This window comes from Megascapheus bottae, chromosome 22, assembly GCF_031878675.1.
Source record: "Megascapheus bottae isolate mThoBot1 chromosome 22, mThoBot2.hap1, whole genome shotgun sequence".
NCBI classification, from domain to species: Eukaryota; Metazoa; Chordata; class Mammalia; order Rodentia; family Geomyidae; genus Megascapheus; species Megascapheus bottae.
Genome location: NC_143530.1, coordinates 9,838,251 through 9,852,169, shown reverse-complemented (window position 1 = coordinate 9,852,169; position 13,919 = coordinate 9,838,251). Strand labels below are relative to the sequence as shown.

At 43.2% G+C, this 13,919-nt stretch overlaps 1 protein-coding gene across 1 annotated transcript in view; it reads left to right on the top strand.

Annotated features, from left to right (window-relative positions):
* Positions 1-13,919, top strand: part of Dnah8 (dynein axonemal heavy chain 8) — a 206,488-nt gene that overhangs the window by 121,084 nt on the left and 71,485 nt on the right. Inside the window, exons 70-75 of the mRNA XM_090355742.1 lie at positions 1,905-2,042; positions 3,772-3,899; positions 4,704-4,875; positions 6,343-6,498; positions 7,882-8,037; positions 11,810-11,992. Coding sequence (XP_090211868.1) covers positions 1,905-2,042; positions 3,772-3,899; positions 4,704-4,875; positions 6,343-6,498; positions 7,882-8,037; positions 11,810-11,992 — 933 coding nt within the window. The remainder of the gene's footprint in view (positions 1-1,904; positions 2,043-3,771; positions 3,900-4,703; positions 4,876-6,342; positions 6,499-7,881; positions 8,038-11,809; positions 11,993-13,919) is intronic.

Sequence of the window (13,919 nt, the reverse complement as noted above, 5' to 3'; positions counted from 1 at the left end):
ATAGAAATTTCACATAGGATTTTTGTCTTGATAGTACTAAAGTTTGAACTCAGGGTCTCACACTTGCTAGGTGGATATTTTACCACTTGAACTCTATCCCTTAGCTCTTTCAGTTGTTACTTTCAAATGGGGCATTGTGGCTTTGCCCAGGCTGACCTGGAATGCAGTCCTCATAGTCAGACCTCATGAGTAGCTGGGTCTCCCATTACATGCCACACACCTATCTATATATTTTGAAATGGGGGGGAAGGTCTCAATGTTTTTTTTGTTGTTTGGGTGAGTCTAGAACCATAATTCTCCTGATCTCTGCCTCCTGAGTAGCTGAGATTACCAGCATGTGTCATACACTGTTATTTTGAAATTGACTAACTATACTGTACTGTCTTTAATATAAGCAAGTAATGCTAAATTCTATCTTACTGTCAAAATGAATCATATTCATGAAGTCCTTGATTAAATTCCCCAGAGCAGAAATTCCTGGGTGGCATGTTCTGACTATAAACAATAAAATTCAAATTTTATATTAATATAAAGGATCAGTTACTTTTATTTAGGAAATTATGAAAGAAACTAGATGCCCAAAGTGTTGAAATATGGTGAAATGGTCCATTCTTAGCTTTTAAGTGCATCAAAGAAATCAAGCCTTTCACAGAAGAGTTAAAGTGCATACTCAGAAACACACACACACTATGTGTAAAGAAAACACAACAGCGCTAATAAAAGTAACATTAAAATTGTGAGGGGAGAAAAGCAGTAGAATTAATGAGCAAATCTAAGAACTGGTGCTTGGCAAAAATAAATAGTAAAGAGCTATGCTCCTGGAAAAGTTAATCAAGAAGAAAATATACAAAAATAAATGAGCAGAGAAAGAGAAACCCATATAATCATAGACGTGTGGGTTTAAATAATTAAAGAACCCGGGTTTCTATAATTATAGGTAAATTCATTTGATAATCTTAGTGAATGGAAAGTTTTCTTCAGGAAAAAAACCAGCTCAACTCAAGTCAAGCACTGTGAAAAAACAAACAAGGCAGTTGTCACAGAAACTGACCCAGAAAAGCTCCAGGCCTAGGTTACTGGTTCATTATTTTAATTTTACAAGACACAGATAATGATGGTGTGTTAGGACTCAGAAAAAACATGAAATATCAAAATAGATTGTTTGCAACTATAAAAATAGAGCAAGAAAATGAACTGAAAATTTTGGGGGGAAGAGGGAGTGGGGGAAGAAAGAAGGATATTAGAAGGGATGTGATTGATTAGCTTACATTGTGAACATATCTGGACAGCTAACAATGAAATCCCTCTCTTCTATATAACTGATACAAGCAAGTAGCTAAACAGAAAAAGAAAAGGATGAAACACAGTAATTTCATTTCAGAGAATCCTTACAAAAGGAACAATGCAAAATGTTTATATATCTAATAGCACTGATCACAGCTTTACATGAATTACAAATGGAGGGTGGGGCAGACATGCCTAAAAGCAGCGAAAAGGTGAAATTATGAGACATTCATCTGGTGCACTCTGCCATATCAATAATGTTCATCAAAATGTTTAAGGCTGGGGGAAAATGATTCAAGCTACATTAAACAATAACAGTATCCACCTGCCAGATACCATCGATCACCTGCTCACATTTGCAGATTATGTCTTAGAAAAATTAAGGGTAATTCTCACTCTGCTTCCTAGACATTGCTACATTTTCTATTTTTTATATTGAACATTAATAATTAAAAGGGAAAATATAATAAAATACCCCCCCGAGACCATCTCTTTCCAACTTGCAAACACACAAGCCACTGCACAAATGAAGCCCTTCTGCTGTCATTTACCAGTCTGATTCATGCCTGCTTCATAGAACTATTATGGCTCTTTGCACACCACCTGCTCCTGTGTTTCAGGCAAACCTGGCCAAGCAGGAAGGCCGCTTAGCTGTGGCCAATGCCGAGCTAGGTAAAGCCCAGGCACTGCTGGACGAGAAGCAAGCCGAGCTGGATAAAGTACAAGCGAAATTTGATGCAGCAATGAATGAGAAAATGGTGAGATAAAACGAAGCGTATGATGAAACTTTGTTACGAGGATGTGTTGTATTGTGAATTAGGCCAATGTTCGTGGTGGACGTCAGAATGTTCTTATTCTTTGGCTGTGTCTTCCTAGTTTGAATTGTTAATTTTCAAGTTCTTTTTGTGTTTTTCACCATAAAACTGTAGGTCACAGCCCGGCGCTGGTGGCTCACACCTGTAATCCTAGCTACACAGGAGGCTGAGGTCTGAGGATCACAGTTCAAAGCCAGCCCAGGCACAAAAGTCCATGAGATTCTCATCTCCAATTAACCAACACAAAACCAGAACTGGCGCTCTGGCTCAAGTGGTAGAACACTAGCCTTGAGATGAAGAGCTCAGGGACAGCCCCAGGCCCAGAGTTCAAGTCCCATGACTGACCAAAAACAAAACAAAAAACCCCACTGTAGGTCATATCAAGAATTCTGATTTCTTTTTTCAAGTTAGAACACTTAGGTTAGGGCTCAGATTGGGCCATTGACCTAGCTTTAATTGATAATGGGTCCCAGTATGATTGACCTCTTGAGACAGGCTATAAAACTGCATTAGAAGTACTGGAGTCCTGTCAGGGGAGGAACCCTTGATGTGGAGGGTTTGCTGATTTCTGGGTGTGATTGCTTCCTCCACTGCCTGTGTTAAACTGCCCGTGTGACGTCATGACATATATGTGGGGAAGAAATGAACAGACAACTTTATATGCTATTTCTACCCAATGGTGGAGTGGACTTAAATAAAGCCAGCCTTTGGTGGCTCCCGCTTAGTCTTAGCTGCCCGGTAGTCTGAGATGTAAGGATTGAGATTCAAGATTCAAAGTCAAATCTGAGAGATAGTTACCTTCAGTTAACTAGCAAGAATCTAGAAGTGGAGGTGTGGCTCAATTGGTAAAGTGACAGTCTTGAGAAGAAAAAGCCAAACGAGAGTGCAAGGCCTTCGGTTTGAGCTTTAGTCCTGGCACACACCAAAAAAAAAAAAATGAACTGAAATAAGTATGTATACATATGTATAGAGAATAGATAACATTAAAATGCAAATACTGAGCCTTTCTTTTATCATGCATTACTTTTGCTTTAGGTATAATTTAATTGTAAGTTTTTATAATTTAGTTTTAGTAGTGACTGCGTTTAACTTCAGCTCAAAATATTTTGAAACTTGAACAGTATAGATTGCCTGCCACACACAATCATTTGTGTGGAAAAACTTGACTAGAGAATGTTATTATTAAATGCAAGACTTCAGGGTGCTCTTTTTTTCTGGTCTATCTCTTGAACATATTTTAAAGCTTAAATGAACTTTTCAAGCTTATACATAAAAACAGATAGTTGGAACTAGAAGTGTGGCTCAGATGGTAAAGCACCAGTCTTGAGCAGGAAAGCAAATGGACAGCACCCAGGTCCTGAGTTCAAGCCTCCACAGTACCAGCACAAAAAAATGTTTTGATACATTTATCTCCACAAGATATAAGACATTTCTTGATTATTCCTGGAAATACTCACTAGAAATACTGCTTCCATTTCTTTGACTTGAGTTTTCTCCTATAAAATTTGTGTTACTTGGAGTTTATGTGGTAAAAATCTCTGTATCGTGACTGAATGATGCAATGTGTGGCGTCCCATCAGTGTCCTCCATGCAGCTTTATGTGAGAATTTCATAGGCTTTCGATCAACCACTTCAGCACATTTTCTGGAATGTTCTTCCTTTACCTATGCAGGATCTGCTCAATGACGCAGACATGTGCCGGAAGAAGATGCAGGCCGCCTCTGCCCTCATTGATGGGCTGAGTGGGGAGAAAGTCCGGTGGACCCAGCAAAGTAAAGAGTTCAAAGCTCAGATTAATCGGTATGGGTTTTGGACTTTGTTTGTAGTCCCCCTCCTCCTTAGCCGATCACTTCACATCTGCCTCTTTGTCCGGACAAGTGCTTTTCTCCTCCTCTTCCATCTTGGAGTTCCATCTCTTGGAGAAGTGTACCCAGCTGGAACCATGCACTCAGGGGACAGGGGAGGAGAGTGGTGGAGCTTTTTCAGCACAGTGGTGGCTGGACAGGGCGGGCTTGCAGTCGTGAGGGGCCCATCTGCTGGTGTTGGCGTTTGCTGGGCATTCTCCATCCTCACTTAGTTCTTGGTTCTTCACCACAGTGATTTTGAACATGTGGACCCATGGTTTGTCCTAGATTCAAAGGTATTTATTTATTTTGGTGTTGACATCTAAATAGACATTCTTGCAGAACTTAAAGGGAGGGAATAGGAAAGAAATAAGAGCTGGGCATCTGTGGTTCACATCTGGAATCCTCGCTCCTCAGGAAGCTGAGATGTGAAGATTGAAGTTCCAAGCCAGCCTGGGCAGGAAAGTCTATGAAAAAGAAAACTAGTTGAGTGTGAGTCTGGCTGTGGTGTGTGCTTTGTGGGGAGCCTGGTCCTGAACTTGTGGCTTCAGGAGAGAAGTTTCTTGTTCTTCTGCTCCTTGACCTGCTCCTTTGACCTCTAGATTTGGAGGGTCTCAGGCAGGTGTCTACATGCCTGGTAGCAGTAAAGACACTTCTCACAAGATGGATGTACCGAGGCCTTTCCCGCTACTTAAGGGGAAAGCTTGAAATACCTGAGGTGACCGACTTTGGTGCCAGCTTCTGTGTTCTTCCCCAACAGGCTGGTGGGCGATGTGCTACTGTGTACTGGCTTCCTCTCCTACCTTGGGCCTTTCAATCAGATCTTTCGTAACTATTTGCTTAAAGAACAGTGGGAGCTGGAGCTGAGATCCCGGAAGATCCCTTTCACCGAAAACCTGAATCTGATTGCCATGTTGGTGGACCCTCCAACTGTGAGTTTTACTTTTCTCTTGTATTTGCATTTTAGCCTCCTTTTAGATCTTAATCTAGGAATTATGCCACACTTTCCTATCATTGAAAAAATTGTTTTGAAAAAAAAAAACAGTAGGATGAAAAAAGAGAATTTTCTCTGTAGTACAGGAGTTCCTTTGCATTGTGTGAAATCTTGTTTTCCAGTGAAAACCAATGGCCCTGTGGGGACCTAAAAGATCCTTTGTAAATTCCATGCTTGCCCGTGTCTTTGTTATTTGTATAAACTGTTCCTGCTGTAAACCAGGCTCACACTTGTAATCCTAGCTACTTAAAATGCTGAGATCTGAGGATCATGGTTCGAAGCCAGCCCAGGCAGGAAATGCCGTGAGATTCTCATCTCCAATAAACAGCTCAGTAAAAGCTAGAAGTGATGCTGTGGCTCAAGTGGTAGAACACTAGCCTTGAGCACAAAGAGATTCTGCACCTGGGCCCTAAATTCAAACCCCCAGACTAGCAAAAAATAACAACCATGTGCCAACCATGTTAGACACATATAAGTACTATAGCACTTGCATTAACCTTTTTTAAAAAAATTACTCATCATTTTCTGATATCTAATATTCGATTACCATGGCATATTTTGGTATCACTGAAGCCATTGTGGGCTTCACTCTTGGCCCTCCTCTCTGAGTTTGATGCCAGGCCCCAGTGGTTTCCAGCATAACTTGCTGGAAATACAATGCTTTCCAGAAAATGTGCATTTATGAGTTTCATTCCTGATTTGCACATATGCGCTCCAGTTGCTGCTTCCTTAGCAATTGTAATGCCATTAATTTTATGGTGTCTGTTTAAAAGTTAAAAATTAGTCTTCTTCAATTTGAAGAATGTTGAACATTCTGGGAATAGATTAGATTATGTGTGGGGGGAACATGAGGTATTAGTGAAGCAAAGATGGGCCAAGATGGGGCAAGATGATTTTACTGGACAAAAGCTTATTTGGGGCAGGAAATGTCATAAGTGTCAGCAATAAACTCCTACCAGAGTATATCTCGGCAAGTGCTTCTCAGGCTGTGTGATTACCTGCACAGGTGGGCAGAGCCCGAGGGCAGGAAGAAGTGTCAGGGACTCTCCCTGGGGCCCAGCTTCTTCGACATTTAATTTCCTTCACAGTCTGCTCTATCTCCCAACATGTTGTGGTATCCAATCAATTCACACTGCTTCCACTAAGGGTGAAAATAATAGCAGCAGAAAGGTTTAAACCAAGTCTTGGATCACTAGTGAAAAGATTCTTTTTTTTAAAGTTTTTGTTATTTGGCTCATGTTTGTAAATATATATATATATATATATTTTTTTTTTTTTTAATTCTTGATACCACATGTATAGTCTCAAAGGAAAAGAAATAGGTCCATATTTGAACTTTGTTTTTTACATTATGGAAATTCTTAATTGTTAATGAAGGTATTCCTGTTAACTTCCTGTTAACCAGATTGGTGAGTGGGGGTTGCAGGGACTGCCAGGAGATGACCTCTCAATTCAGAATGGCATTATTGTGACAAAGGCCACCAGATACCCACTCCTCATAGATCCACAAACTCAGGGCAAAACTTGGATTAAATCGAAGGAAAAGGAAAATGACTTACAGGTATGTAACAGTTGGGTGCATGGGAAATTATCTTTTTTTTCCCCTCAAATTTCAATCGAATTAGCCAGTCATGAGGTTATCACCTGTGTTAGCTTTCCATGAATATAACAGTTGCCTGAGAGTCAGCTCAGAATATGAAAGGTTTATTTTGGCTCACTGGTTTAGAGATTGTGTTTGGACCTGGTATAAGGTCTTGGCAGCAGAGATATATATATATATATATATATATATATATATATATATATGGTTCATTTTGTAGCTGGTTATTTTTGTATGACTCTGACAAAATACCTCACATAGAACAGTTTGAAGGAGGAAGGACCTGGCTCCTGGGAGCTCCATCCATGGTTTTTTTTGGTCCTAGGCGGTTGAGTGGAATTTCATGATGGTGGGACCCCATGGTAGAGGAGCTACTTCCCCTCATGGCAGACAGGAAGTAGGGAAGTGGGAAGGCCCAGAACAAGAAAACAGTCACTGAGAACATGCCTGCAATGACCTACTACTCCTTCCATGAGGCCTCAACCTCTTTAGACTTCTATCACCTCCCAAAATAGCATGACCACCTGGGAACTAAACCTTAAGTACACAAACCTGTAGGAGAGAAATAAAGACAGGAAGGGGGAACCTGGGTTCTATCATCTCCTTCAAACTCTTGGTCATGACCTAACTACTCCCATTAGCCTTTACCTCTTCAGGTATCCTTAGGGATATCCATGGGCCTTTGACCCATGAACTCAGGACATCCCAGACCCAAATGATAGAATCATTTCTCTGACAGATGTTCACTCAGCCACACTCTCATCTTTGGTAACAGCCACACGGGGCAACAGCTCTGGTTATATTTGATAGTTTGCATTTTTTTTTCTACTGATTTCCCTCTCCCTTATCTTGTCCATTCTCCAGTTCTGTGGTTGCCTTTGCCAAGGTTGAATATGGCTTTAATTTGGGGGATTTGGAAATGTGGGTTTATGGGAAAGTGGCAAAAATAGTGACCTCAGGCAGAGGCCAGTTAGGCATTCGTATTATTGGCAGGCCCAAATTCACTGCTGGCCCTGAAGTCTAACACAGGGTTAAGTTCAAAGCAAGGGTAGAGCAGGGTGAGATAGCCTCATAAGCATCATCAGGTTCATCCTGACAGCTCCCTCCACTGTCTGCAGCAGAGCTCTGGCCCGCCATCTTTGCAAAGCCATTGGAGTTTTCCTTGAAGATCAGGGCATCCAAAATTCAAGATCCTGCCAAGTTTTGAAGCTTTTATTTTATTACAAAGAAGGCTTCCTGTACTGCCCTTAATGTTGCTAGTCCCTACCCATCCAGCCTCTTGTTCTCCCTCAGAACTGAACATTCTGCACAACATTTGCAGTGCAACCCATTCCTTGCTTTTAGGTGACATCCTTGAACCACAAATATTTCCGCACACATCTGGAGGACTGCCTCTCTTTGGGCCGCCCCCTTCTCATCGAGGACATTCGGGAAGAGCTGGATCCTGCCTTGGATAATGTGCTAGAAAAGAATTTCATTAAATCAGGCACCAGTTTCAAGGTGAGCTTTCCTTTTGTAAGAGAAAAAGAGAGGAGCAATGGTGACATCTACTTATCTTTTTGAGCATAGCAGTAGAAGCGGTTTCTTTCCAGTGGTAGTGTACGGTACACTAGAAAGTCAACCACACAGTGACACTCAGGGATTCCTTTGAGCTTTTTTTTTTTCCATTGTTCCACCATAAAAGTTGTTCTCATTTCTTCTTTCAGAGTGGTAGCTGTCACTTGGTTTTTCTTTAATTGGAAGCTAACAGTTATTTAGATTTGCGTTGTACATTTCAAAATTGCTAAAAGTTTTTAAAAATTAAATTTCCAGCCAGGCGCAGTGGCTCATGCCTGTAATCCTACCTCCTCAGGAGGCTGAGACCTGAGGATCATGGTTCAAAGCCAGTCCGGGCACTAAAATCCGTGAGACTCTTTGCTCCAATGAATTGCCAGAAAACCACAAGTGGGACTATGGCTCTAGGGGTAGGTGGTAGTCTTGAGCTGAAGAGCTCAGAGACAATGCCCAGGCCCAGAGTTCAAGACCCACGACTGACAAATCAATGAATAAAAGTTAAATTTCCTTTCTTTTTTGGTGGATGGCATTGGGGTTTTGACTCAGGGCCTTGTGTTCTACTGCTTGAGTCACACTCATGGCCCTTTTTCTGCCTCAGTGTTTTTTCAGCTTGTGTCTCTTGTTTTTACCTGGGGCTGGCCTCAGTCTATAATCTTCTTCTGTATGCCCTCTGAGCAGCTGGGATTACAGGTTTAAACCATCAAGCTTGGCTTGTTGTTGAAATGGGAGTTTTGCTAGACATTTGGCCCAAACTGACCTTGAACTACAATTCTCTTGACTTCATCTCACTAAATTTACTTGTTTAACTAATATATAAATATAAACCATAAAATTTCCATACTACTTGGTACAAGGTGATATTTCAATATCTTATTTTATAAAAATATAGAATGTATAAAAATTTATAATTTATAAATTAAAATTTTTTATTTATAAAAAGCACAGAGAAAGGACCAGGAGTTTTGCCTAGTGGTAGAGTGCTTGCCTAGCATGCACGAAGATCTGGGTTTGATTCCTCGGTACCACATACATAGAAAAATCTGGAAGTGGTGCTGTGGCTCAAGTGGCAAAGTGCTAGCCTTGAGGAAAAAGACCAAGGACAGTGCTCAGGTCCTGAGTTCAAGCCAAGCAAAAAAAAAAAATGAACAGAAGAAGACGAAGCTGAAGAAGAAGGAAGAGGAGGAGGAGCAGGAGAAAGGAGGAGGAGGAGGAGGAGGAGGAGGAGGAGGAGGAGGAGGAGGAGGAGGAGGAGGAGGAGGAAAACAAACAAAAAACTCACAGAGGAGAACAGTAACTTAATAAGAGTGATCATCTAGTTAAAACTAAGTGCCATATTGAGGAAACAGACTTCTGATCTTAATAACATGATGTTAGCATTACACAGGAAAAAAATACTTGGATGCAGTTTTGAGAACATTGGATTTTTTTTCTGAGTCATGTGCATATTTTAAAAAGAAAACCTGGACTACCCACTGGCAAAAACCAGCATTTTAATAAATAGGTATTGATTTGTCCATTGTTCTCATTATTAACTTTCAGTCTAAACTCATCCACTTTGCCAGAAGCTATGGAATATTCTTTCCAGTTTGTTGATGATAGCATGAATTGTTTTCTGAGTTTCTCTGTTAATTTGCAATTGGCCTCTTTTTAGCTTTCTTTGATTTTATTTCTGGCTAAACTTTTTTTCCACTTTGGCCTCCTTATTTTTACCAAATAAGTAAAGAATGCACATGTTCTCTTAAAAAAATATTTTTTGCCAGTCCTGGGGCTTGAGCTTAGGGCCCGAGCACTGTCCTTGGGCTTTCTCAAGGCTAGAGCTCTACCACTTGAGCCACAGCACCACTTCTAGCCTTTTCTATATATGTGGTACCAAGGAATTGAACCCAGGTCTTTGTACATACTAGATAAGCACTCTACCACTAGGCCAAACTCCTGGCCCTGCACATGTTCTCTTTAAACAAAAATGGATTTATTTATAAAATTCTGCTACTTCTAATGCGAATTATTTTTATGCCAATTTGGTTTATGGAGCCTCTGGTGTATCCTTAAGCTTGCAAACATTTGTGGGGGAAATTGAACAAAACTCAGTCAATGTTCTGTAGAATCAGTGTAATTGTCCTCTGAGCTTCACAAGCAGAATTTGTCTGTTTCAGATAAAAAGGCTGAGAACAAAATCTGAGTGATTTGTTTGGCTATTGTGGACTCTGCACATTTTTTTTAAACAGCACTAAACTATTATATTGACAGATTGTATATATGTGAAGTATCTGATGTGATATTTTGATGTAGCCATACGTTATGTAATGCTAATCACACTCCGATTAATTAATAGATCTGCCACCACCCATGGGAGATTGTCCATCTGACGGATGGAAGTTTGTGCCCTTTGACTGACACCTCCCTGCTCCCACCTCCAGCCCCAGGTGACCACAGTTCCCTCCTCTGCTTCCAGGAGTTTGACCTTCTAAAGATCTTGATTATAAGTTAGATCATATTCAGTATTTGTCTGTCTGCATCTGGCTTATATTTATATTTTCTTTAACATGCCAAAGGAATTTACAGAATCTCCATTCTAAAAGTCTTTTGGGGGACGGGGCAGGCACCACTGACTTATGTCTTTAATCCTACCTATTCAGGAGGCTGAAATCTGAAGGACCAAGGTTTGAGGCCAGCCCAGGCAGAAAAGTTCACTGGACTGTATTTCTGAACCAGAGAAAAGCAGGGCTGAGGTATTGCTCAAGTACAAAAATACCTAGCAAACGTAGGCTTAAATCCCAATACTGACCTCAAACTCCTCTAATGAAGCCTGTAGATTTTTGCCTTTGATGTGAAGGCATGATACTTGGAATGCAACCTTGGTCTTGGGTTTTTTTTTTTTTTATCATATATAGGATTGAGATTAACTAGAAATCAAAACCACTGTAAAATGCTGAAACTTCCACTTGAGATTCAGTTATCTTCCAATGTACTTCAAATAACGTTTAAGGTAAATGCTACTTTGCAAACAAAAAAAGTTCACTTTTTTTCTTAGAAAATTATAAACTTTGTTGCTGTCAAATATGTTTGAGATATGACTGCAAAATGCAAGGTAATACTTGCTATCAGCACAATGAAGTTTCATAACAGCAAACAATTCCCCCATCTGGAAAAGAAAAATCTCAGCTTCGGTGTTACGAAACGATGGAGGAGAGTGATAATTACTAACTAAATTTTGCAGTCAAGTCTTAGATGTGTCTACAGTTTCCTTTATTTGCCATTTGCTTGAGATAGCTCTTCCAGTTGAGTTGGGTACTATTATGGCTTAAAACATCTTCAGCAGAGCCAGGCCCTGGTGGCTTACTTCTGTAAGCCCAGCTATTCAGAAGGCTGAGATCTGAGGACCCAGGTTCAAAGCCAGCAGCGGGCAGGAAAATCCATGAGACTCTTATCTCTACTTAACCAGCAAAAAACCAGAAGTGGGAGCTGTGGTACAAGCGGTAGAGTGCCAGCCTTGAGCAGAATAGCCAAGCCAGAGCCCCCGTGCCAACATCTTCCTCAGGACCACAGATCCAGACCTCCTGGTCAGGCTTTACGTTTTAAGGGCAGTGATTAAATGCTGGCAGCTTCCCTCTGAGCTGATCAAAGCTTCCCAGCCTGGCTTGTGGTAAACGTGCTGCCATGAGGGACCTGATTTCTGGTGCTGTGGCGAACGGCCGCTCAGGTGTGCTGGTCTGCGCAGGTGAAGGTGGGCGACAAGGAGTGTGACATCCTGGACACCTTCAAGCTGTACATCACCACCAAGCTGCCCAACCCCGCCTTCACGCCTGAGATCAACGCCAAGACCTCCGTCATCGACTTCACCGTCACCATGAAGGGGCTGGAAAACCAGCTGCTGCGCAGGGTCATCCTCACCGAGAAGCAGGTGCCGGCGGGGAGGGCGCGTGAGAGCAGAGGGGGCCAGGGCGAGGGGCGCCCCAGACACAGACCTGCACAGACGCACGCTCTACACACCCCATACACCCCTAGACACACACCTACACACACCATACACCCCCAGACACAGACCTGCACACCCCATACACCCCAGACACACACCTACACACACCATACACCCCCAGACACAGACCTGCACAGACGCACGCTCTACACACCCCAGACACCCCTAGACACAGACCTACACACACACCATACACCCCAGACACACACCTACACACACCATACACCCCTAGACACAGACCTGCACACCCCATACACCCCCAGACACACACCTACACACACCATACACCCCTAGACACAGACCTGCACACCCCATACACCCCCAGACACACACCTACACACACCATACACCCCTAGACACAGACCTGCACATCCCATACACCCCCAGACACACACCTACACACACCATACACCCCCAGACACAGACCTGCACACACCATACACCCCAGACACACACCTACACACACCATACACCCCTAGACACAGACCTGCACACCCCATATACCCCAGACACACACCTACACACACCATACACCCCCAGACACACACCTACACATACCATACACCCCCAGACACAGACCTACACACACCATACACCCCCAGACACACACCTACACATACCATACACCCCCAGACACAGACCTACACACACCATACACCCCCAGACACACACCTACACATACCATACACCCCTAGACACAGACCTGCACACCCCATACACCCCCAGACACACACCTACACACACCATACACCCCTAGACACAGACCTGCACACACCATACACCCCCAGACACACACCTACACACACCATACACCCCCAGACACACACCTACACATACCATACACCCCCAGACACAGACCTACACACACCATACACCCCAGACACACACCTACACATACCATACACCCCCAGACACACACCTACACACACCATACACCCCTAGACACAGACCTACACACACCATACACCCCCAGACACAGACCTGCACACCCCATACACCCCAGACACACACCTACACACACCATACACCCCCAGACACACACACATACCATACACCCCTAGACACAGACCTGCACACACCATACACCCCCAGACACAGACCTGCACACACCATACACCCCTAGACACAGACCTGCACACACCATACACCCCCAGACACAGACCTGCACACACGCGCGCTCTACACACCCCATACACCCCTAGACACAGACCTACACACACCATACACCCCAGACACACACCTACACATACCATACACCCCCAGACACAGACCTGCACACCCCATACACCCCCAGACACAGACTTACACACACCATACACCCCCAGACACAGACCTGCACACGCGCATGCTCTACACACCCCAGACACCCCTAGACACAGACCTGCACACACCATACACCCCCAGACACAGACCTACACACACCATACACCCCTAGACACACACCTACACATACCATACACCCCAGACACACACCTACACACACCATACACCCCTAGACACAGACCTGCACACACCATATACCCCCAGACACAGACCTGCACAGACGCACGCTCTACACACCCCATACACCCCTAGACACAGACCTACACACACCATACACCCCAGACACACACCTACACACACCATACACCCCCAGACACAGACCTGCACACACCATACACCCCCAGACACAGACCTGCACAGACGCACGCTCTACACACCTCATACTCCCCTAGACACAGACCTACACACACCATACACCCCCAGACACATACCTACACACACCATACACCCCTAGACACACACCTACACACACCATACACCCCTAGACACAGACCTACACACACACCATACACCCCAGACACACACCTAC